We start from the raw sequence: 25746 nt of genomic DNA, 5'->3' as shown, positions 1-25746 counted from the left end.
GGTCACTGCCTTGTTGTGGCAAAGCGGCTTGCATAACTCAATGAAGCTGTGAGCCATGTCGTGCAGGGTCATCCAGGATGGACTGGTCACAGTGGGAGTTCTGACAGCACGCCGTCCACCGGAGGAGGGAATGGCAAACCGCCCCAGCGTACTTTCTGTGGGAACCTCGTGAACGGACAGAAAGATTTGACACCAAAAGACGAGTTCCCCAGGTTGGAAGGTGTCCAATGTGCTGCTGGGCAAGAGTGGAGGATAACTGCTAATGGTCCCAGAGAGAATGCAGCAGCTGGGCCAAAGCGGAAATGATGCCCAGCGGTGGATGAGGCTGGTGATGAAAGTAAAACCCGATGCTGCAAGGAACAGTATCTCATAGGAACCTGGATTGTTAGGAACATGAATCAAGGTAAGGTGGACGTAGTCAAGCAGGGGATGGTAAGAATAAACATTGATATCTTAGGAATCAGTGAACTAAAATGGATGGGAATAAGTGAACTTAATTCAGATGACCATTATATATAATACTGTGGGCGAGAGTCCCATAGAAGAAATGGAGTAGCCCTTATAATAATAAAAAGAAGAGTCCAAAATGTGGTACTTGGGTGCAACTTCAAAAATGACAGAATGATCTTGGTTCGTTTTCAAGGCAAGCCGTTCAACACCACGGTAATCCAAATCTATGCCCCTATTACCAACGCCGAAGAAGCTGAAGTTGATCCATTCTTTGAAGACCTAGAAGACCTCCCAGAACTAATACCAGAAAAAAGATATTTTATTCATCACTGAGGACTGGTATGCAAAAGTAGGAAATCAAGGGATGCCGGGAGTAACAGGCAAGTTTGGCCTTGCAGAACAAAATGAAGCAGAACAAAAGCTAACTGAATTCTGCCAAGAGAATGCATTGTCAGAGAAAATACCTTTTTTCAACAACACAAGAGATGACTTTATACATGGACATCACCAAATGGCCAATACCGAAATCAAATTGACTACATTCTTTGTAGCTGAAGATGAAGAAGCTGTATACAGTCAGCAAAAACAAGACTTGGAGCTGACTATGGCTCAGATCATCAACTTCTCATAGCAAAGTTCAGACTTAAATAAAGTGAGGAAAACCAGTAGGCCAGCCAGGTATGACTTAAGTCAGATCCTTTTTGAACGTGCAGCAGAGGTAATGGATAGATTCAAGGGATTAGGTCTGGTAGACAGAGTGCCTGAAGGACTATGGATTGAGGTCTATAGTATCGTACAGGAGGCAGCAAGCAAGGCCACCCCAAAGAAAAAGGAAAGCAAGAAGGCAAACTGGTTATCAGAGGCTCCTCTGTCCGTGGGGTTCTCCAGGCAAGAGTACTGGAGTGCATTGCCATGCCCTTCTCCAGAGGATTGCCCTGACCCAGGGACTGAACCCAGGTCTCCTGCATTGCAGGCAGATTCTTAACCAACTGAGCTGCAGGGAAGTCCTAGCTAAAGAAAGAAGAGAATTGAAATGCAAGGGAGAAAGGGAAAGAACTAATTTATGCGACTAAAGCACTAATTTATGCACCTAAACGCAGATTTCTGAAGAACAGTACGGAGAGAAAAGAAGGCCTTCAATGAACGGGGTATAAAACTAGAAGAAAACACCAGAAGGGGAAAGACCAGAGATCTCTTGAGGAAAACTGGAGATATCAAGGGAAAATTTTGTCCAAAGATGGGCACAATCAAGGGCATAAACGGTAGGGACCTAGTAGACACTGAAGTGGTCAATAAGTGATGGAAAGAATACTTGGAAGAACTGTATAAGGAAGATCCTAATGAACCGGACGCTGTGATGGGGTGTTCAGCCGCCCAGAGCCAGACATTGTGCGGAGCAGAGTCAAGCGGGCCTTGGGAAGTACTGCTGTTAATGAAGTCAGAGGATGCTATGGAATCCCAGTAGAACTATCCAAAGCCCTAAGGGATGACACCAGCGAGTGCTGCATTCACGATGTCAGCAAATCTGGAAGACCCAGCAGTGGCCACAGAACCGGAAAAGGCCAGGCCTCATCCCAGTCCCCAAGAAGGGTAGTGCTGAAGGGTGTGCTAACCGTTGGACAGTTGCACTCCTCTCCCATGCTAATAAGGTCATGCTTAAAATCTTGCATGCTAGGCTTCAGCCTTACGCAAACCAAGAACTTCCAGATGTCCAAGCTGGCTTTAGAAAAGGAAGAGGAACCAGGTATCACATTGCCAACATTCACTGGATCACTATGGAATTCTAGAGAGACATCCACCTGTTTCTTGACTACGCCAAAGCCTTTGACTGTGTGGATCACGATAAACTGTGGAAAGCTCTTGTAGAGATAGACATACTCTCTTACCTTCTCCTGATAAACCTGTATGCAGGCCAAGATGCAACAGCCAACCCTGCTAGAACAGCTGATTGACTCAAGATCGAGATAGGAGTACGACAAGGCTGTCTGCTGTCACCCTGTTTGTTTAACCTATACGCTGAGCACATTGTGAGAAATGCCAGGCTGGATGAGTTACAAGCTGGAATCAAGACAGGTGAGAGAAGCATCAACAACCTCAGATATGCAGATGATATCACCCTAGTGGCAGAAAGTGATGAGCAACTACAGAGCATCTTGATTAGGGTGAAGGAGGAAAGGGAAAGAGCTGCCTTAAAACCAAATATTGTAAAATAATTAACCTCCAGTTAAAATAAATAAATTTATATTAAAAAAAACTAAGATCACGGCATTTGGTCCCATTGGTTCATGGCAAATAGAGGGGGAAAAGGTAGAAATAGCGTCAGATTTCCTGTGTTTTGGGCTCTAAAATCACTGCAGGTGGTGACTGCAGCCACAAAGTCAGAAGATGTTTGCTTCTTGGCAGGAAAGCTACGACAGTGTGTTGAAAAGCAGAGACATTTTTCTGCCAGCAAAGGTCTGTACAGTCCTTTGTTGTGAGAGCTGAACTGTAAGAAAGGCGGAGCACTGAAGAATTGATGCCTTTGAACTGTGGTGCTGAAGAAGACTCCTGAGAGTCCCATGGAGACTCAAGGAGATCAAACCAGTCAAACTTAAGGGGCATCAACCCTGAATGGGTTGGAAAGACTGATGCTGAAACTCCAGTACCCTGGTCATCTGATGCTGACAGCTGACTCACTGGAACAGTTCCCCATGCTGGGAAAGATTGAGGGCAGACGGAGAAGAGGGCATCAGAGGATGAGATGGCTGGACAGCATCACCGATGCAATGGACGTGAACTTGGACAAACTTTGGGAGATGGTGAGAGACAGAGAGGCCTGGCAGAGACCGAGGTGGGGATGATTTATAAACCAAGGAATCCTAAAGATGGACAGGACACCACCAGAGCCTGGGGCGAGGAAGGGACAGACCCTCCCCACAGTCCTCAGAAGACACCAGCCTCGCTGGCATCTTGATCTGAGACTCCTGGCCACCAGAACTGAGAGAGCAGAAATTTCTATTGTAGCTTTCTATTACGCTACTCAGGTTGTGGTACCTGGTACAAATTCCTACCAAATAAAAAACCCTCAGGTCATCTCCGGGTCTCTGCAACCTGGGATTTGGTTGTGGCCATCAAACCATCAGCCACCCCAACAGGGCACCCCGAGGGGGTTCAGGATGGAGAAGAAAGAGGGCACGGGCTCTGCCAGGCAAGGGGCTGACCGCAGGCATGAGTGTGGCAGGCCCAGACTCTTGCCTCTTCCCACACTTAGAAAAGTGACAAATTCATTAATTTGCGATATCTGGTTTTCCTTTAGTTGGCAGTAATCTGATGTTTGACTCCCTGGGCATTTTTGTTTGCTTGCTTGTTTTGCAAAAGCACCTACATATCCTGGCTCCTCCTTACCCTTGAGGACAGTCCTCAGACCTACCCGAGAGGCTGAAGTCCTCAGTAATGCCCCCAATAAAACATAATTCTCAACATTTAGGTTCTACAGTTTTTTTTCCCATCAACAGATTTTTGCTTCTCATGCCCATTTGTTTTAGGCCGAAATGAAGTTCAGAGGTGATGGGCTAGAACGTGGCCTTTTGATAAGCACCCCGGCTCCAGAGTACTGTTGCTTCTGTGGCAGGCAGACCGCCCCACCCCGTACATCCTGAGGGCCCTGGTACCATGTCTAGGTCCCCGCACTCAAGGACTCTGATGATGTCACACTGCCTCTCCTCGTCCATCTCTTCAGGATTTTCCCTAAGAATTCAAAGTCCATGGTTTAGCTTCTTGTTCTGCCACCTTTATCCAAGGACTAATTTAGCACTTGGAATCCATTACTGTGAAAAGAAATACTCTCACAGGGCTTGCATTTTAGTGGAGAGAGACAGACAAGAAAACAAAAGATACAATTGGTGAATGGTATACAATTGGTCCTTGAAGGGCTTGGGGGTTAGGGGCACGGACCCTCTGCACAGTCAGAAATCTGAGTGGGCCCTCAGTATCCATGATTCCCCATATATATGGATTCAACCAACCTTGGGTTACGTATCACTGTAGTGCCTATGATTGAACAAAATTCTGTGTGTAAATGGACCTGTACAATTCAAATCCTTGTTGTTCAAGAGTCAACTGTGCATTCGAGAGCGAGCTTATGGCTGCTGGGGAAGGTTGGGGAGAAGGAATAGTTAGGGAATTTGGGATGGACATGTACATTCTGCTATATTTAAAATGGATATCCAATGAAGGCTTTCTGTATAGCCCATGGAACTCAGCTAAATGTTATGTGGCAGGCTGGATGGGAGGGGAGTTTGGGGGAGAATGGATACATGTATATGCATGGCTGAGACCCTTCGCTGTTCCCCTGAAACTGCCACAATATTGTTTGTTAGTCTGCAAACCCCTATAGCAAATAGAAAGTTAAAAAAATAAGAGAGTCAACTGTGGAATGTTTGGTGAAGCTGAGAGAAAGGGGCGTCTGTGCTGGGGCAGCGGAAGCGTCACGGGGGAAGAAGACTGCTTACTTCATATGGGATGGACGAGCTCCAGTGGGATAGTGAGTGCTCAGAAAAGTTTTCCTAAGTTTTAATTTAGAAGAGTTTTAAGAAGAAGTTTTAATTTTAGAAGAGTCAGCCTATTATCAGCGGTCACTTCCAATGGCAGTATTATGGATGAATCTCTTCTGTACTCTGTTTCCTAATCTTCCCTTTAGTGAGGAAAAATTACTCATGACTCTTCTTTTTAGAAAAATCTTCTAATTTGAAAATACATTTACAAGAAAGTGAAGAAACTCTGGGCTTCCCTGGTGGCTCAGCTAGTAAAGAATCTGCCTGCAATGTGGGAGACCTGGGTTCGATCCCTGCGTTGGGAAGATCCCCTGGAGAAGGGAAAGGCTCCCCACTCTAGTATTCTGGCCTAGAGAATCCCATGGACTGTATAACCCATGGGGTCGCAAAGCATCGGACACTGAGTGACTCTCACTCTATAAGAAAACAATAACCAGAAGCCTCATTGAAATGCAGTCAGGGGACCAGAAGGGGGAGCTCTCACACCCTGGAAGGACAGAAGAGCCCAAGAAAGAAGGAAAGAAAGACTCTCTCAGAAAAGACTCCGCCATGGAAAGACGCAGACTCTGCTTCCTAGAGCCCTTCCCCACTGTACACAGCCAGCGGCTCTGATGACAATTATTAAAGAATACAGGTCCACGTGGGAATATCTCAGAGGAACCCAGGATAACAAGAAGGGAATTAGCACTCCAGTGAGGGCAGGACCAGCTATCTACTTTGTGGGTGCCAGTGCAGAATAAAATGCTGGATTCCATGTTCTGAACAACACTGCGATGGCTGGGACAGAGCCGTGAACTGGGCGCAGTGCCCACTGGGACTCTGCCTGGGTCACAAGCCCAGGAAGCCAGCCCTGGGCCAGGGGGTAAATGCTCGGAGAGTGCCGGTGGTGGTCTGAGTTCCCAATACATTGACCCACCTTCAGCAGACTGGCAACGTGGGAGAACTTACCTTACAGAAGACGGGCCTGTGCCTCCCCAGATCAAGAGCAGTCCTGCTGTTTGCCCCCAGCTGGCCGGCAGGAGCTGCTCTTGCCCAGGGAAGGAGGCTGGAAGGCTGGGTTTTACTCACAGTGGGAAGCACAGATGTGGGCACGCCAGGCCCAGGGCTTCACACCGGGTATCCCTTTTCCATCTTTAACAAGCCTGTGCACTTGGTACCAAAGTGTGGTCTACTTAGCTAAGGGCACTAGGCTTATGGGAGTGGTGGTGGGGCTCTGACTCAGCCGTTCTCACTCTAAGGCTGGTATTTTTAACCCTTTACACTTGATTGCCTTGTACTAATTTGTTCTTGCACTAGAAGAGCCAGGGAGCACAACACACATACACACACACTCACTCATACACACACACTCACACACACACGCATGCTCACACACACACACACACTCACACATACACTCACACACACTCACACACCCACTCACACACACACTCACACTCACTCACACACACACTCACACATGTGCACAATTTGCCAAATGAATTGCTTTATTCAGAAGAGTCAACCAGGAGTGTGGCTGCCTCAGCAGAACGTGACATTGGCGTTGACGAGGAGTGGACCGGTGGAAAAATTGCCTGCTTCCCAAGGAAGCTGGGGAAGGGGCTGGGCATCCACGCCCAGACTTGAGCGTCTCCTTCTGGACAGAGGCTTCTGTTTGGGGCGAGAAGACCTCCTGACTTGTGTCTAGGATGGGAGAGGGGGTTTCCTTCATTTGCCAGGGCACCTGGCTAGGCTAGGGAGTGGGGAGCTAAGTGGAAACTCGGCTTTAGGAGGCAAGGTGTCCAGGCTCAGGGGCTTCTCAAGCACTTGGGCGTACTCCACTGACGGTTGCTGTAGTATTGGAGCTTTTTATTATAGGTCTTCATGTTTCTTGCAAAACAAATGATAGCTATTTGATCACATTTGCACCATTGACATTTAAAGTAGGTCCGATCCTCTAAAATCACAAGAAAATAAGCATGGGATGAGTGTGTGTGTGCCAAGTCCCTTCAGTTGGGTCCAACTCTTTGTGACCCTGTGGACTGTAGCCCAGCAGGCTCCTCTGTCCAGGGGATTCTCTGGGAAAGATACTGTCCTCCAGGGGATCTTCCAGACCCAGAGATGGAAGGTGAATCTCTTATGTCTCCTCTGTTGACAGGAAGATTCTTTACCACTCGTGCCACCCAGGAAGACCAAACACCAGATGGGGCTTCGTTAATATTCTAGGGTTTCTTGTGGGAAACCTGGGGGATAGACACAGCCTGTGTTCTCCCAGGGCTTCTAGTCTGGGAAAAGCACCGATGTCCAGATATTTCCAACTGATAAGGAGACAGAATTGCTGCCCGCAGGAAGCCCACACCCCGTCTGATGGGGACAGCAGCAGCTGAGCACTGGGATTCTGTGAAAAACCTCTCTGTTAGCCCTTGTCTTTTCATCTCCATAGCTGTGTTTTCAGATGCAAAGCCCCTGGCCCCTGCGTCGGGGAATGGTTGATAGGTGTAAACCAGTCATGGTCGTTCTGGTTTCCTTTGTAGAGATTAGTGTAAGGGAAGTATGTGACCTTGCCCTGGCCAGTGAGCCACGAGGGAGAGCCTGCTGGGGCTTCCAGGGATGGTTAATTTCCTCTCTCGGAGAGAGAGACGTGTAAAGGGAAGGCCTCTTCCACAGGGTGAAGCTGCAACTCTTGGCGCTCTGAGCATGTCTTAGCGTCACATTGCCAACGTGGCAGAGAGGCTAGGAACGACTGGGCTCTTGTCAACACAGCTGGGAAAGCTGCCCCAGTCCTGACACTGTGCTCTCCATTCTTTTGCTACAGGAAAGTCGGACTTCCTCATTGTCGGAGCCTCTGTTGGTTGGGAATTTTGATGCTTGCTAGCTAGATCCTTCTAAGGGCACGTAACTCAATGGAAAGGTCATGACGGGGAGATAAAATTTCTGATTTTAGGGAACTCAGGCTTTTGGGGAATAGTCCATGGTGTCTGAAAACTGCGCTCATGGGTCAGCTGTCTGGGGCCCTGGGAAATCCCTTGCAGCCACCATCCCATCGCCCTGCTCTCCTTCAGGCAAACTTGCTCTAGATGGCGGTCTGCATTTCTTATCTCTGCTTCACTTCCCACCCACCTTCCAACCCGCTCTAATCTGGCTTTGCCCTCACAGTCTCATGGAAACAGCCCCCACCGAGTCCTCAGCGGTCTTCGTGCCTCTAAATCCAAGGAGCCTGCTCAGCCCTTATCCTGGATGACCCCTCTGTTAAACTGGCTGCTGTTAATCCTCTCCTCCTGGCCAGCTCCTTGGCCTTCTTGGCTCATCTCCTCTCTCTCTGACTGTCTTCTCTATTCTTTCTGGGCCTTTAAGCATCAAATAAAGCATCAAATGGGGGTTGGGGGAGGGGCGGTACGTCCAGCTCTCTTGTCTCTGCAGCCGCCTCCTGAGTCTGTGTCCAGACCCTCCCTTGAGCTGCCAGTTCCTTTATCCGGCTGCCTGCTGCCCATCTCCCTGGGTGTTCTGGAAGCTTCCAAACTCAACATGCTCCCTATGGAACTCCTCTTGCTGTCTCCTACCAGGCGCTCCTCAGTTCTATGATGGACACAGTCGTATAACCAACCAACAATCCCACTCCACCACCAAGCTCTGTTGATTCTGTCTCAAAGATATCTTGATAGTACTTGCCACCTCTTGCATCCTGACCACCATTGCTATAGGTCAAGCTCTTCCTGTCTCTTTTCTGCATCATGACAATGTCACCCTCCCCTTCTGTTTCCATCCACCCTCAGCCCGAGCAAGTCCTCTGAAATGCATGTCTGGTCATGTCACTCCTTTCCCCAAGAGCTCGCTAATGCTTTAGGACAAAATGTAAATAGAACCCGACACCTTTCTCTCCAGCATTATTGCTCACCGCTCTTCCTCACGGTTCCCTCCTGCAGCACAGAACTGCTACAGCCCCCTCTGGCCCCCTGGACCCTGCTGTGTCGTCTTGGTGGGATGCCCCAGCCCTCCTTCCCCTTGACTCCTCTCCGCCTTGAGGCTGCAGCTTGGAGGTCACCATTCTGAGGAGGCTTCCTCGACCCTCAGGCTGTGCTCAGAGCCCCGCCCTCGTCCTGACTGCGTATCAGAGTCTACTGTGTTGATTTTCCTTTTCCTTACTTCCCACTCAACCGTGAGCCCTTGAGGCAGAGACCTTTGTATCTAGCTCTGGTGCCCGGCACAGCGAACACACAGGAAAATGAACAAAGGAGGCTGGGAACTATGGAAATGAACAAGCAAAATAAAGCAAATGAACAAAGGAGCCTGGGAGCAGTTGTGGAGCTCGTTCTCGCCACAGATGATTTGGCCGTGTCAACAGCTTTAAATTTCAGGAGCGTGGTGCCTTACCCATGACTCTGCAGCTTTCTGTACCACCAGCCATGCGTCCAGCAGCTCCTGCGACAAGACTGAGCTATCGGGGCTGCCTCCCCACGCTCCAGGGAGCCCGGTGCCCCGTGGTCTCTGCCCGCATTGGGAGAGACCCAGGGACATGGGAATAGTTTAGAGCACCGTTTCCACCAGGCTGGCTGGTTTTTCAGCCGGAACTCCCTGGAGTTCTTTGACGATGGCGTGAGCCTTCAGCTCCCACCCCAGCTGGGGCCACAGGTGGGCAGAGGGCTGGTCTCACCATCTGGGGCGTGGTCTCACCAAGCTGTTGCGTCCTCGGGGGATTCTCTGCCACCCACTCTGCAGTAGCAGCCGCGGGCACCGTAACTGAACAGGGCTCCGTTTCCTGCTGTGTGCTTGATCATTGTCCCCAAATCCACCGTGTCTCCATGGACCTACAGGAGGACTGGAAGGAGAATGGCTGGTGATGGGGCCTGGGACAGTGCGCACTCCTCTGCTTCTCTCTGCCAACCCCTTTCCCCTCCCCACAGAGAGGGGCCCGGATGCAGTGGGAAGAGAGCCTTGGGACTGAAAGTGCCTCCCTCCCGGGGCTGCTCCCCTTCTGGGAGTAGGGTCAACTCTTACCAAAGGCCGTGATCACTGCCAGAAGCAGGAGGGTCTTCATGTTCAGGGTTCTGTGGGGGAGAAATACAGATAGGACGGCCTGGATGCCTCTTCCAGGGGAACACTCACTTCTGCCCAGAATACTACGGTCCTGCTCACATTCGGCAGTTTAGATCAGGGGAACACTAACTTCTGCCCAGAATACTACGGTCCTGCTCACATTCGGCAGTTCAGATGAAGCGAGTATTTAAAGAACTCGCAGGCTTGCTTCTCAGTCCGGGCAGGTCCAGCGTGACAGCCGCCATCAGACGCAGAGTACACGTGGAGGGGGCGCTTCCCAGATTTGGTAAACATTTCACTGCTCAAGACCACCCCTCACCCCATGAAACCCGGAGACCTTCATGATTCTCATTTGAATAAGTGTTCCTGGAAGGTTGTGACCAGGCCATCAGAAGAAACTTGGAGATCTCTGAGGTCTAAGCTGTGTGTCCTCCATTAGATATATCTTACTCACCTTCCACACTGGAGTCAAGGCTTGGGAATTCCACTCATGGTGTTGGATCCGTAGTGTTTTTCTCCAGAAGTAAAGCATCATCCTCTCTTTGAACCCTTACACAGGGACATGCACAAACACACACACACGTGTGCACACACACAGTCTTGAGCTCATCTACTAGTGCAGACATTCTTTTACATAAGTTATTCGTGTATGCACACAACACGCTTGTGCACACCACACCCTCTCGTCTCACCAAATCAAGCACGTGCAGTCTTGCACTCACGTGGACGCACATGGGCACCACAGCCACTCTGGAAGGCGGCCAGGGATCAGGGACTGGGTCTTCATTTCCGGCTATTTACTTATCAGAGGATCCTGAGTTGACGGCTCCTAGTGACTGCCTTGTTTATTCCTAACTCCAGTTAAATAGCTGATCCTTCCTGGAGCTTGGGATTGGTGGGATAGGGGACAGGTGGGGATACCACCAGTTCCTGGACTCAGACTTTGAAATGCCACTGCCCCTAGGCAATCCTCTTTTTCCTGTCTCATCGACAATACAGAACTGAGGGTTTTCCATCCTTATGTGCCATTAGCTGATGCCAAAACTGAAGATTATCTTGTCATCTTCCCTGTGGTTCTCTCTCTGAGTGAATAAATTCCCATAACCGGGTCTGAGTGTGACCCTCCGGAACCCACTTCCAGGGAAGGGCGAGGCCGTCTGCCGCTGACCGAGGGTTTTTCCTTTCTGCTGCTAAACATGCCAGTTGGGAATAAGAAGCAGGCCAGTTAGTGTTATTCATTCATTCCATAAACCAGTCATTCAAGAAGTCCAGGCTAAGCCTCCACAAAGTGCCAGGACCCCCCTGAACCTCTCAGAAGGTGGTGAGAACTCGTCCTGCCCCCAGGGACCCCAGCAGGGAAAGAGCTGCAGTGGGGTAGGTGGTCCCTCTCCTATGACTTGAACCAGCACTTCCACCTTCTTGCTCCTCTTTCTTCTCCTCTCCTCCCCCGACCAATCCGGAAAAAACCAGAGAATGTTTCGGAATTTCCCCTTCAAGTTCCCCTCATCTCCAGTCCTTACCCATTTGGAGTTGAGGCTGATAGACATTCCTGGGATCTATTGCTCTTTCTTCTTCAGCCTCAGACAGACAGTGATTCTATTTCCAGAACAGATGCCTTTTTCAAGCCCTTCACCACTGCTAAGAATTTAGCTGTGATGGCTTTCAGTTAACACTTCCCAACACCCATCCCTCAAAAGGCAGAGAGCAGAGCCTGTGATGCCCATCCCCTTTCTGGCTGGTTCCCCACCTTCTCCAGCCCCCACTCCAGGTTAGGCCCTGGAGACTGAACCTGGTCAGGAAAATGTGGGCATCACTGCTGACGACCACGCCAGGCTGCAATGAGGTAAATGTGTGTGCAATGCCCAGGCTTTCTCTGCCCCCTCATGCTGGAACCAGAAACTGCAGGCAGCTTGGATCCCTCTGTCACAGCCTGGGGGACACCCATCAGAGAAAGGCCCACAGACCTTCAGTGATCTTTGCCTGGGCGAGAAATACAAATTTCTTATGTTAAACAACGGATCTTTGAGATCAGTGACGAGGAAAAGCGTTGCATAGAACTCTTAACCCCTTAAAAAGCAATGTTGTGGCCGGACCAGGCCGTACGGTTATTACTACTACAAGACACCCTTCAGCCATGATCATCAGAAAAATGAGAGAATAAGGTTTTATTACTCACAGGACCTGGAAGTTACACGGTGCACCTGGGACCCCACAGGGAGGTTGGGGTAGAGAGAAAGCTGGAGATCTCGGGTCTGGGGTTCTGCTTTTATTGGGGTTGAGGGTGGGGGCCTAAGGTTTTGTGTGCTCACTCTTTGCTGGTGAATTTAAACCGTGTGAGTGGCACTGTAAAGTGCTGAAAGAGGAAAAACAAGTGGCCCCGAAGAGTCAAATTAACCCAAATCTCCAATGCAAAGGAGCCTTAGAGGGGAAGCAATATGGCCCTTTATGTAGTCATGTGGCTGGCAAGGTGTTTATTCTAGATAGCCGTCTTTGAAGCAGGTGCCTGGCAGTCAGAAGATATCAGGCACTAATCAAAGGTTGTCAGGCCCCAGGCAAAGGTCACCAGGCACTTAATTTACAAAAAACCAAACAAATCCCGAAACAACTGTCAGGATGTTACGGAACCGAGGTCCGGTTGCTTGCCACTTAAAAGGCCATGAAGAGGAGAGGTTGGTGGAGAGCTTGCTTTCTGTTGGATGCTGGCAACGGGGTGGGGGTAGGGTGCAGAGGGCAGACACCTGTCCAGCAGACAATCAGGTATACGCTTTTACAGAGAGAGGGAGAGGGCCGCATGCAGAAACTGCACTGTCAGCTCTCAGAGTCATCTTGAAATTGGTCATTGGTGGTCTTACCAGCATCACCTGGATTGTTGTAGGTACAGTTTATCTTTCGTAGTCAAGAGAGAGTTTTTCCAGTAATCACGTGTGGATGTGAGTGTTGTACCATGGAGAAGGCTTGAATGCCAAAGGATTGATGCTTTTGAAGTGTGGTGCTGGAGAAGAGTCTTGAGAGTCCCTTAGACCGCAGGGAGATCAAATCAAGTCAGTCCCAAAGGAAATCAACCCTGAAGGTTCATTGAAAGGACTGATGCAGAGGTTGAAGCTACAATACTTGGGTCACCTGGTGCCAAAAGCTGTTCAGTTCAGTTTAGTAGCTCATTCGTGTCCGACTCTTTGCGACCCCATGGACTGCAGCACGCCAGGCTTCCCTGTCTATCACCAACTCTCATGGCTTACTCAAACTCAAGTCCATTGAGTCGGTGATGCCATCTAACCATCTCATCCTCTGTCATCCCCTTCTTTCCTGCCTTCAATCTTTCCCAGCATCAGGGTCTTTTCAAATGAGTCAGTTCTCCGCATCAGATGGCCAAAGTATTGGAGTTTTAGCTTCAGCATCCGTCCTTCCAATGAATATTCAGGACTGATCTCCTTTAGGATGGACTGGTTGGATCTCCTTGCAGTCCAAGGGACTCTCAAGAGTCTTCCCCAACACCACAGTTCAAAAGCATCAATTCTTCGGTGCTCAGCTTTCTTCATAGTGCAACTCTCACATCCATACATGACCACTGGAGAAACCATAGTTTTGACTAGATGCACCTTTTTTTGGCAAAGTAATGTCTCTGCTTTTTAATATGCTATCTAGGTTGGTCATAAATTTTCTTCCAAGGAGCAAGCCTCTTTTAATTTCATGGCTGCAGTCACCATCTGCAGTGATTTTGGAGCCCTCCAAAATAAAGTCTCTCACTGTTTCCATTGTTTTCCCATCTATTTGCCACTAAGTTATGGGACCAGATGCCATAATCTTAGTTTTCTAAATCATGAGTTTTAAGCCAACTTTTTCACTCTCCTCTTTCACTTTCATCAAGAGGCTTTTTAGTTCCTCTTCACTCTCTGCCATAAGGGTGGTGTCATCTGCATATCTGAGGTTATTGATATTTCTCCTGGAGATCTTGATTCCAGCTTATGCTTCTTCCAGCTCAGTGTTTCTCATGATGTACTCTGCATATACGTTAAAGAAGCAGGATGACAATATACAGCCGTGATGTACTTCTTTCCCAATTTGGAACCAGTCTGTTGTTCCAGGTCCAGTTCTAACTGTTGCTTCTTGATCTGCATACAGATTTCTCAGGAGGCAGGTCAGATGGTCTGGTATTCCCATCTCTTGAATAATTTTCCACAGTTTGTTGTGATCCACACAGTCAAAGGCTTTGGCATAGTCATTAAAGCAGAAATAGATGTTTTTCTGGAACTCTCTTGCTTTTTCAATGATCCAGCAGATGCTGGCAATTTGATCTCTGGTTCCTCTGCCTTTTCTAAATCCAGCTTGAATATCTGGACAGTCACGGTTCACATATTCTTGAAGCCTGGCTTGGAGAATTTTGAGTATTACTTTGCTAGCATGTGAGATGAGTGCAATTGTGCGGTAGTTTGAGCATTCTTTGGCATTGCCTTTCTTTGGGATTGGAATGAAAACTGACCTTTTCCAGTCCTATGGCCACTGCTGAGTTTTCCAAATTTGCTGGCATATTGAGTGCAGCACCTTCACAGCATCATCTTTTAGGATTTTAAATAGCTCAAGAATTCCATCACCTCTACTAGCTTTGTTCATAGTGATGCCTCCTAAGGCCCACTTGACTTTGCATTCCAGGATGTCTGGCTCTAGGTGAGTGATCACACCATCATGATTACCTGGGTCGTGAAAATCTTTTTTGTATAGTTTTTCTGCGTATTCTTGCCATCTTCAGTGCTGAATATTCATTGGAAGGACTGATGTTGAAGCTGAAGCTCCGATACTTTGGCCATCTAGTGGGAAGAGTTGACTCATTTGTAAAGACCCTGATGCTGGGAAAGATTGAGGACAGGAGGAGAAGGGGACAACAGAGGATGAGGTGGTTGGATGGCATCACCGACTCAGTGGACATGAGTTTGAGTAAGCTCCAGGAGCTGGTGATGGACAGGGAGGCCTGGGGTCGGAAAGAGTCGGACAGGACAGAGCGATGGCACTGAACCATTATATACTGACTCAGAACCATTTCAGGCAACATCCATCTTGAAGATACTAGACCTTGAAGAGCTAGACCAGTGCGAAGTGCTGACCACCAGATTTGTCCCCACCAAATTCCTACACTGAATCCTGACCTTCGTTAAGACCTCAGGATGGCTTTGGGAACACAGTCTTTATGGAGGTGATGAGTTAGGATAAGGTTATTAGGGTGGGCCTAATGCAGGATGACTGGTGTCTTCAGAAGAAGCAGAAGTTTCGACAAAGACACACATCTTCACTGGGGGAATTAAACATGAAGGCAGAGCTCGAGGTGGGGATGCTTCTATACACCAAGGAAGCCTAAAGATGGCCCGGATCCCCAGACACTGGGGAGAGTAAGGAACAGACCCTCCCCCACAGACTGCAGAAAGAAACCAACCTTGCTGGCACCTTGATCTTAGAGTTCGGGTCTCCAAAATGAGAGCCCAGAAATTTCTATTGCTTAAGCTACTCAGGTTGTGGTACCTGGTACAAATTCCTAGGAAATGAAAAAACCTCCAGGGATCTCTGTGGGTCCTTGCAATCTGGGGTTTGAAGACAAAGAATGCCCTCTGCCATCTCAGTAAACAGAGGATGCCGTGGCCATCAAGCCAGCAGCCGCCCCTGACAGTGCCCCTGAGGGGGTTTGGGTCAGAAGGAAACATGATATTGGCCCCAGGTAGGTAAGGTGTATATCACAGGAATGATCGCATTAAGCCCAGATTCTTGCCTCTTTTAATACATAGAAAAGTGCCAAATTCATTAACTTGAGATATCTGGTTTTCCTCTAGTTGGCAGATATCTTTTGATGTTAACTACATGGGCTCTTTTTGGGTTGTTGTTTGTTTGCCTTTTCTGCGAAAATTCCTATGTATCCTGGTTCCTCCCTTGCCCCTGAGGACAGTCTTCAGACCTGTCTGAGACTGTATCCAGGCTGAAGTCCTCAGTAAAGCCCCAAATAAAGCATAATTCTGAATGTTTAGGTTCCGCATCTCTTTTTTCCCTCTATATTTTTGCTCCCATTGCCATTGGTTTTAGGCCTAAGTGAAGTTCAGAGGTGATGGGCTAGACCTTCGCCTTTTATTAAGCACTTCAATTTCGGAATACTGTTGTTTCAGTGGCAGGCAAACTGCCCCACCCCCGTGCATCCTGGGGGCCCCTGGTATCATGTCCAGGTCCCTGCACTCAAGGACTCTGGTGATGTCACAGACTGCCTCTGCTTTTCAATCTTTCAGGATTTTCCCTAAGAATTCAAAATTCATTGTCTGGGTTCTTGGTCAGCCTCCTTCATCCAAGGACTAATTTTAGCACTTGGAGTACATTAGTGAAAAACAAAAATACTCTCATGGGGCTTACGTTTTGGTGGAGAGAGACGGACAGTAAAACAAAAGGCACAGTAGGTGAGCGATACGCAGCTGACCCTTGAGAGACACGGCGGTCAGAGGCGCCGACCCTCTACACAGTCACAAATGTGCACCCGACTTTACGGTTTGCTCTCGGTGTCAGCGATTCCCCGTATGTGTCAGTTCAACTAACCTTGGATTGCGTGTTACTGTAGTACCTATTTATTGAAAAAAAAATCCTAGTATAAGTGGAATCCAAATCCTTGTTGTTCAAGAGTCAACTGTGATTTTGAGAATGAGCTTATGGTTGCCAGGGGATGGATGAGGGGCAGGGATAGTTAGGGAGTTTGGGATGAACAGCTACACACTGCTATATTTAAAGTGGGCAATCGACAGGGACCTCCTCTGTAGCACATGAAACTCAGCTCACTGTTATGTGGCAGGCTGGATGGTGGGGGAGTTTTGGGGGAGAATGGGTACATGTATATGTAGGGCTGCTCACCTGAAACTCTCACAACATTATTTATTAATCAGTTATACACCAATAGAAAATAAAAAGTTAAAAAAAGAGTCAACTGTGGAATATTAGGTGGTGATGAAGCAAGCGGGAACGAGGCAGCAGTGATGGGTGGGGATGGTGGGAGTGTCACGGGGAAGAAGGCTGCTGCTTTACACGGGATCGACTTGCTCACACGGGACAGTCAGCGCTCAGAAAAGTTTTCTGAAGCTGTTGATAATTAGAAGTGTCAGCCTATTATCAGTGGTTGCTTCCAATATCAGGATCATGGCTGAACTTTTTCTATACTCTCTGTTTCCTAATTTTTTCTTTACTCTGCTTTTTAAAGAAACTAATTTGAAAATACATTTACAAAAGGAAGTGTCAGTCACTTAATCATGTCCAACTCTGCAACCCATGAACTCCAGCCCATCAGGCTCCTCTGTCCATGGAATTCTCCAGGTAAGAATACTGGAGTGGGTAGCCTTCCCCTTCTCCAGGGGATCTTCCCAACCCAGGGATCAAACCCAGGTCTCTTGCAGTGAAGGCAGATTCTTTACAGTCTGAGGCACCAGGGAAGCCTACAAAAAGAAAGTTATGTAATAAATGAATTGACAGAAACCTCAATCAAATACTGTCAGGGGACCAAAAAGGGGGCGTTATCACATCCTGTAGGGATAGAAGACCCCCAGTGGGAAGAAGGGAAGACTCCTCATCCTTCCTGGTAAGGACTCAGCCCATGAAAAGCCATGGACTCTTTGCTTCCTAGAGCGCTTCCACGCTGTACACAGCCAGCGGCTCTGATGACGATTATTAAAGACTTCTGGTCCAGATGGGACTATCCAAGAGGTACCCTAGATTAGAAAAGCGGAAGTAGCTATGAGGGCGGGACCAGCTACCAAATCTGTGGGTCCCTGTGCAGAGTAAAATGCTGGATTCCACGTCATCAACAACTTGGGACGGCTGGACAGAGCCGGAGACTAGGCGCAGCGTCCCCTGGGACTCTGCCCGGGTCACAAGCCCAGGAAGCCAGCCCTGGGCGAGGGGACAAATGCCTTGAGAGTCCCACTGGTGGCCAGCATTACACTGGCCCACCTCTGGGCCGGCAACATAGGAGAAGAACATATCTCACAGGAGGCTGGGACGCTAGACCCCCGGACACCAGGAACAGCACTTCCGTTTTTGCCCAACAGGCCAGCAGGAGCTGCCCTTCCTCAGTGTAGGAGAGGAGGAAGGCTGGGTTTTGCATGTGATAATGACAGAGGCAGGCGTGTCAGGCCCAGCGCTTTATCCATTATCTCTTTTATTCTCCAACAAGCCTGCGCACTGGGTACCGAAGCGACCTCTGCTTAAGTGAGGTTGCTAAGGCTCAGCGAACTGGCGGTGGTGGGGATTTGACTCGGCCAGTCTGACACTGAAGCTTGTGTTTCCAAGTCCTCACACTTGCACTACCTTACTAGCACTAATATGTTCTCACACTAGAAGGGCCTGGGGTGGTGTGTGAGCGCCTATACCCAGGTGTGCACCAGTACAAATTCAAACGCACACATATGCATATAGTTTGCCAAGTGAATTGCTTTATTCACAAGAGCCAGCCAGGGGTGTAGCTGCTGCAGTTAAACATGACTTTGGACTTGAAGAAGAGTGGAAAATGAGGAGAAATCCTGCTGTCCAAAGAGGCAGAGGAAAGGGGCCGGTATACACACCCAGGCCTTGAGCTTCCCGTTCTGGATGGAAGGTTTCTGTCTGGGGAGAGAGGGACTCCTGGCTGGTCTCTAGGGTGGGCGAGGGCTTTTCCTTCATTTGCCAAGGAACAAGGCTAGGGTAGGCAGTCGGGTGCTAGGGGAGGAAACAGCCTTTGGTGGTGAGGCTTCCAGGATGAGGGGCCCTCAGCACTGGGGGGTGGGCCCTCGGCACCGACGCTTGCTGTAGAAACGCAGCTTCTTGTTGTAGGTTTTCAGGTTTGTTGCAAAGCAGCTGGCAGCTATTTTATCACATTGACACACTTGACTCTTACAGTCATCCGTGTCCTCTGAAATCACAATAAATGAACAGAATGGATGTTCGTTAATTGTCTATGGACTTTTATGGGACTTCTTGGGGGAAAGACAGCTCCTGTTCTCCCAGGGTTTCTAGTCTGGAACAAGCACTGATGTCCAGGTATTTCTGACTGATGGGGAGACAGAACTCCTGCCCTCAGGAAGCCCACACCCGGTCTCATGGGGTACCAGCAGTCATGCCCTGGGATGCTGTGAAAAGCCTTGCTGTTAGACGCTGTCTCTTTCTTCTCCCCAGAAGGTGTGTTCAGGTCCATAGCCCCTGGCCCCGGGCTCTGGGAATGGGTCTTGATGGGTGAAAGCCAGCCACGGTCATCCCTGCTTCCTTAGCTATGATTAGTGTCCGGGGAGCACGTGCTCTTGCCCTGACCAGTGAGCCCCAAGGGAAAGTCTGCGGGGCACTTCCAGGAAGGATGAATTTCCTCTCAAAGAGAGAGATGTGCGAAGGGAAAGCCTCTTCTGTAGAGCGACTCATAACTCTCGGAGCCCTGGACTGTGCCTTGGAATCACACTGCCAACGTGGCAGCGCAGAGGCTGGGGAAGGACTGGACCCCTGGCACCACAGCGGAGGAGCGGCCCCCGCCCTGGCACTGCCCTCTCCCAGCTCTCTTCCAGGAGTCAGACCTCCTCACTCTCTGCGCCTGTTAGGTGGGCATCCAGAGCCTGCGAAAGCCACAGAGCCCTGTGGCAGGTCATGATGGGAAGACATGATTTCTGATCTTAGAGACCTCAGGCTGTTGAGGAATAGTCCATGGTTTTTCCAAATCTCACTCATGAGTCAGTAGGTCTGGGGCACTAGGCAATTCCTTCCAGCCACCACCCATCTCTCTCCTCCCCTCCACAGCCAAACTTGCTCCAGAACTTTGTCTACACTCACGACCTCTCTTCACTTCCCACCCACCTTCCAGCCCGCTCTAACCTGGCTTTGCCCTCACAGATCCATGGGAGCAACTCCCGCTGAGGTCCTCAGTGGTCGTTCTGCCTCTGAACCCCAGGAGCCCGGTCAGCCCTTATCCTGGAGGACCCCTCTGTGAAGCCGGCGGCTGTTAACCCTCTCCTCCTGGCCCACCCCTCAGCCTTCTTGTCTCCTCCCTTCCTTCTCTGACTGTCCCTGCTCTGTCTCCTTTCTGGGCCTTTAAACACCAGATGGGTGGGTATCTCCAACTCTCCTCTCTCTGCAGCTGCCTTCTGAATCTGTGTCCAGACTGTACCTTGAGCTGTGAGTTTTTTCACGAGCAGCCTGCTGCCCATCTCCCTGGACGTTCTGGAAGCTTCCAAACTCAACATGCTCCCAGTGGAACCCCTCCTGCTCTCTCCTACCAGGCCCTCCTCAGTTATACCACCAACGCAGTACTACAGCCAACCAACAACTCCCAGTAATCCCACCCAGTCAACCACCAAGCTCCACTGCTTCCATCTCAAAGCTGTTTTCACAGGACTTTCCACCTCTTCCATCCTGACCACCATTGCTATAGGTCAAGCTCTCCCGTCTCTTTTCTGCACGATGGCAATGGCCTTTTCCTGGCTCCCCCTTCTATGTATCTCCATCCACACTTGGCAAGAGCCTCTGAAATGCAATTCTGGGTTTTAACTCCTTTCCTTAAGGACTGTCGGAAGTTATGCCAACCTAGACAGCATATTGAAAAGCAGAGACGTTACTTTGTCAACAAAGGTCTGTCTAGTCAAAGCTATGGTTTTTTCAGTAGTTATGTATGGATGTGAGAGTTGAACCATAAAGAAAGCTGAGCGCTGAAGAATTGATGTTTTTGAACTGTGGTGTTGGAGAAGACTCTTGAGAGTCCCTTGGACTGCAAGGAGATCCAACCAGTCCATCCTAAAGGTGATCAGTCCTGAATATTCACTGGAAGGACTGATGTTGAAGCTGAAACTCCAATAGTTTGGCCACCTGATGCGAATAACTGACTCATTTGAAAAGACCCTGATGCTGGGAAAGATTGAGGGCAGGAGGAGAAGGGGATGATAGAGGATGAGATGGTTGAACAGCATCACTGACTCAATGGACGTGGGTTTGGGTGGACTCCGGGAGTTAGAGATGGACAGGGAGGCCTGGCATGCTGCGGTTCATGGGGTTGCAAAGAGTTGGGCACGACTGAATGACTGAACTCACTGAACTGAACTGCTTCAGGACAAAAATCTAAGCACAACATGGCCTTGGGCACTTGACCCAGCCCCTTCCCGTCTCTCCAGCATCATTGGTCTTCACTCTGTCTCATCCTCACATTTCCCTTCTGCAGCCCAGAATGGCTGCGGTTCCTTCTGGTCCATTGGACTCTGCTGTGTCCTCCTGTTGGGATGCTCGCAGCTCTGATTTCCCCTGACTGCTCTCAGCCTCGAAGACTCAGTTTAGAATTCACCGTTCTCAGGGAGCTTCCTCGAACCGCAGGCTGCATGCAGAGCCCCGCCAGCTTTCTCACTTTCTAGCGGAGTCTACCATGCTGCGTGTTGGCTTTCTTTGCTTTCCAGCCCACTGTGAGATTCTTGAGGCAGGAACACTCCCTTTGTATCTACCTTTTTGCTCAGCAGAGTGCCCAGAAGGAGAAAGTGAGCCAAGGAGGCTGAGAGGAGCTGAGACTGTTTCTTACCGCAGATGATTTGGTCCTCTTCATAAGTGGCGTTGTATTTCAGGAACCTGGTGCGGCACCCGCGGCTCTCCAGGTTTCTGTAGCAGCACTCATGTGCCCTGCAACACCTGTGGCGAGACTGTGCTCGAGGGGCTGCCTCCCCAGGCTGCAGGGGGCCCAGGGTCCTGTGGCCTCAGGCCTGTGCTCTGGGCAGAGACCCCCGGACATTGGTACAGTCTAGAGCAGAATGTCCAAAGGTCTGGCTGCTTTTTCAGCCAGGACTTCCTGGGGTTCTGTGCAAATGGGATAACAGGAGCTTTCCCACTCCTGGCCCCCCTGGGGCCACAAGTGGGCAGAGGGAGGGCTGGGGTGGCCTCACCGATCTGTTGCATCCTTGGGGGTTCCTCTGCCGCGCATTCCACAGTAGCAGCCGTAGAAGCTATAATTGGTCGCAGGTTCCTTTCCTGTCGCGAACTTGATCATTTTCCGGAAATCCAGCAAACTTCCATGGACCTGCAGCAGGCCTGGAAGGACAGCCGCCGGTGATGGGGCCTGGGACCCTGTGGCCTCCCTCTGCCTCTCCCTGCCACCCCCTTGCCCCCACTTCTGAGAGAGGGCCAGATGCGGTGGGAAGGGAAGCCGGGGGCTGAGGGTGCCTCCTTCCCTGGGCTGAGCCCCTTGTGGCCAGAGGTCAGGTTCTTACCGACGGCCATAATCACTGCCAGCAGCAGGAGGGTCTTCATGCTGAGGGTTCTGTGGGGGAGAAATACAGACAGACCAGCCTAGATCCTCTAACAGGCGGTCCAGCTTCTGCCCCGGCCCCTGCTGTCCTGATCACATTCAACGATCTTGATGGAGGGAGTCTTTCAAGGAGATCACAGACACGCTCTTCCATCCCAGGCGGGGTCCAGCGTGACTGCCTTCATCGGGCACACAGGACACGTGCAGGGGGCGCCTCCCAGCTTTGTTACATGACTCACTGGTCGAGACCACCTCCCCCCACGATACACTGCTGAGACAGCCATGCTCCTCACCCTTCTGAGAGTTCCTGGGGGGCTGTGACCTGGACACCCTGCCAAACTGGGAGATCCCAGAGTTCGTAGGCTGTGTGTCCCCCAGCATACGTAGCTTGCTTACCCCCACAGTGGAGCCAGGCTTGGGAATTCCGCCCATGGGGTCGGATCTGCAGTGGTTTTCTCCAGAACCAAAGCAGCACCACCTCTTTCCCCTTACACTTGTACACAGAACACACGCCTACTCGTGCACACTTGCACGTGTACATACACACACTCTATGCTCATCTGCTAGTGCGGACATCACTCCACACAATCTAATCACGTTCCCACGCAACACACCTGTGCACAGAGCCCCTCTCGTCATACCAGACCAGGCGCGTGCAGGCTTGTGCTCGTGGGCGCCTGCATGTGCACACACTCACGTACACACACAGGACACAGCCACTCATCACGGCGGGCAGTCGCCAGGGACTGAGTATTTGTTTCTGGCTATCTATTTCCCAGAGGATCTCAGATTGACTTCTCAAAGTGACTGCCTTGTCTATTCTGAACTCTAGTTAAACAGCTGAGCCCTCTGGGAGCTTGGGGTTTGGTGGGAAAGGGGATGGGATGGGGATAACGCCAGTTACTGGACTAAGAGTTTGGAGGCCTCAGCCCCTAGACAATCCTCTTTTTTCTTCTTATCAGCCGCCAGGACAGAGCTGAGGATAGAAAAAAGCTTATGTGCCATTAGCCGATGCCAAAATTTTAGAATATTTTGTCATCTTTCCAACGGGTCTCACTCCTGAGTGAATAAATTCCCATAATAGAGTCTGGGTATGACCTTCCTGAACCCACTTCCAGGAGAGGGCAATGGCCATCTGCTGTTGAACAAGGTGTTTGTTTTTTTTTTTTTGAATATGCTATTTGGGAATAAGAAACAGGGCATTTACTGGTATTCATTCATTCCATAAACCTGCCATTCACAGGAAGCACATTCTAAGCCTCAGAGAAGTCTGAAGAATCATGGAAGCCTCTCAGGAGATCGTGAGAACTTGTCCAGCAGGAAAAGGACCGCAGCGGGGCAGATGGTCCCTTCCCCAGACTTAGGACAGTGTTTCTAGCCTCTCTTCTTGCTCCTCTTTCTTCTCCTCTCCTCCCCACCCCCATCTGGAAGAAGCCAGAGACTGTCCCGGTATTTCCCACAATCCCAAAAATACTGCCAACCTCATCCCCAGTGCTTGCCTGTTTGGAGATGGGGCTGACTGCTCTCTCTTCCTCAGCTTCAGGGAGAGAGTGATTCTAGCTTTCATTTCGAAAAGAGATGCCATTTTCCTGCCCTCTAACACTGCTAAGAATTTGGCTCCCATAACCTTCAGTTAACACTCTCCAACACACATCCCCCAAAGCCAGTGTGCCAAAGCTATGGTGCCCATCCCCACTCAGCCTGCTCCCCCTACATTCTCCGGGTCCCCGTCCAGGTTAGACCCAGGGGACTGATTCTGGCCAGAACACGTGTAAGCATCAATGCTGATGCCCACTGCCAGGCTGCAATGAGGTGGAAGCCATATGCAGTGCCTCAGTCTTTCTCCACCCCTCCTGGCGGAACCAGAGACGGAGGCAGCCGGGATCCCTCAGTCACTGGAGGACACTTTGTTGGACACCTTGGAGGACACCTGTTGGAGAGAGCTCTGCAGACCCTCAGTGGTCTTTGCCTGGGTGAGAAATACAAGTTGCATGTGTTAAGCCACTGATCACTGAGATCAGTGACTAGCACAACCGTTGCATGGCGATCCTAACCCCTCAGTAACCAGCGTGGTGGCTGGACCAGACAGTAGGGTTGTTACTACTGCCAGAGGCCCTTCAGCAATAATCAGCAGAAAATTTTGAAAGAATAAAGGTCTATTACTTACAGGATCTGGAAGTTACACGGCGCACCTGGGACCCCACAGCAGGTCAGGGGCAGACAGAAAGCTGGAGATCACTGGTCTGTGGTTCTGCTTTTATTGGGGTCAAAGGCGGGGCCTAGGGTTTTGTGTGCTCACCCTTTATTGGTGAAGCTAAACCATGTGAGCGTCAGTGTAAAGCATGGGAAGAGGAACAGCAGGTGGCCCCAAAGAACCAAATTAACCAAAATCTCCAATACAAAGGCGCCTTAGTGAGGGGAGGCATATGGCCCTGGCAAGGTTGCTATAGGCATGTGGCTGGCAAGGTGTTTATTCTAGATAGCCATCACTGAAGTGGATGCCTGGCAATCAGAGGACATCAGGCACTTATCAAAGCTTGTCAGGCACTAATTGAAGGTTATCAGGAATTTACTTTACAGAAACCCAAACAAACCCCCCAAACGACTGTTAGGATGTTACGGAACCCAGGTTCCGGCTGCTCACCGCTCAGAAGCCGACAAAGAGGCCAGTTGGTAGAAAGGAAAGCTTGCTTTATTTTGGGTGCTGACATCCTGGTAGTGGGTGGCATGGAGGGTGGGTGCCTGTCCAAACGCCTGCCCTCCCCACTGGACAGTCAGGTGGTGCAGAGGATGGATGCTTGTCCAAACGCCTGCCCTCCCCACTGGACAGGCAGGTGGTGCAGAGGATGGATGCCTGTCCAAATGCCTGCTCTCCCCACTGGACAGTCAGGTGGGAGGAACGTCCATAGACAGGGGAACCCAGTGCTGGTGGTCAAGTCACTAAGTCGTGTCTGACTCTTGTGACCCCAACGACTGTAGCCTGCCCGGCTCCTCTGTCCAGAGGGATTTCCCAGGCAAGAATCCTGAAGCGGGTTGCCACTTCTTTCTCCAGAGGATCTTCCCAACCCAGAGACTGAACCTGGGTCTGCTGTATTGCAGGCTGGGGAAGGGGCTACATACAGAGACAGTACAGTCAGCCCTGATGCTCGTCTCGAAATCGGTCATCAGTGGTCTAACCAGCGTTATCTCGATTCTTTTAGGTTCAAGAAATCTTTAGTTCCAGGCTTGGTGGGTTTCCATGTCCGTGGGGACAGTTCTCAGAATTGTGGCAGCTGATATCGCGGCTAGAGTCTGGCCGTCATGTAGCTGCCTTCTTCCACCTGGTGGGGGTTTCAGTGCCTGTACTTTAGCACCCAGGAGATGACTCCGGATCTCATCTGCAGCCTCGAGGAGGAGCTGAGAGTCCTCGGCATGCTTACTGACTGCATTGCTATCATCTGGTCTCCTTTGACTGGACTGCTCGCCTTTGTTTCTTCATGGGCTCACTTCTCTGATTAAACTTATTCTCTG

General features: G+C 50.0%; 2 protein-coding genes and 1 long non-coding RNA gene across 3 annotated transcripts in view; 1 reads left to right on the top strand and 2 right to left on the bottom strand.

Annotated features, from left to right (window-relative positions):
• Positions 1-25746, top strand: part of PLA2G5 (phospholipase A2 group V) — a 120202-nt gene that overhangs the window by 26936 nt on the left and 67520 nt on the right. The window lies entirely within an intron of this gene.
• On the bottom strand, positions 8830-12381 carry LOC132659244 (uncharacterized). Its single transcript, XR_009599467.1, has 3 exons — positions 10450-12381; positions 9957-10006; positions 8830-9777 (listed from the first exon to the last, which is right to left on the bottom strand). It is a non-coding gene; the product is annotated as an uncharacterized LOC132659244 (long non-coding RNA).
• Positions 18414-24466, bottom strand: LOC101107420 (phospholipase A2, membrane associated). The gene is made up of 5 exons (XM_027965585.2): positions 24404-24466; positions 22199-22248; positions 21875-22019; positions 21517-21623; positions 18414-18888 (listed from the first exon to the last, which is right to left on the bottom strand). The coding sequence occupies exons 2-5, from the start codon at positions 22236-22238 to the stop codon at positions 18746-18748; spliced, it is 435 nt and encodes a 144-aa protein (XP_027821386.1). The 5' UTR covers positions 22239-22248; positions 24404-24466; the 3' UTR covers positions 18414-18745.

This window comes from Ovis aries, chromosome 2 (genome assembly GCF_016772045.2).
Source record: "Ovis aries strain OAR_USU_Benz2616 breed Rambouillet chromosome 2, ARS-UI_Ramb_v3.0, whole genome shotgun sequence".
NCBI lineage: Eukaryota > Metazoa > Chordata > Mammalia > Artiodactyla > Bovidae > Ovis > Ovis aries.
The sequence above is the reverse complement of the archived record's forward strand: the minus strand, read 5'-3'. Positions and strand labels throughout refer to the sequence as shown.

Bases quoted from the DNA above. Each gene is read 5' to 3' on its own strand.
- LOC101107420 (XM_027965585.2), bottom strand. From the start codon at position 22,238: ATGAAGACCCTCCTGCTGCTGGCAGTGATTATGGCCGTCG. The intron at 22,020-22,198 runs GTAAGAACCTGA...CTGTCCTTCCAG, and splicing joins GGCAGTGATTATGGCCGTCG to GCCTGCTGCAGGTCCATGGA. The intron at 18,889-21,516 runs GTAAGAAACAGT...TTGTGATTTCAG, and splicing joins AGAGGACCAAATCATCTGCG to AGGACACGGATGACTGTAAG.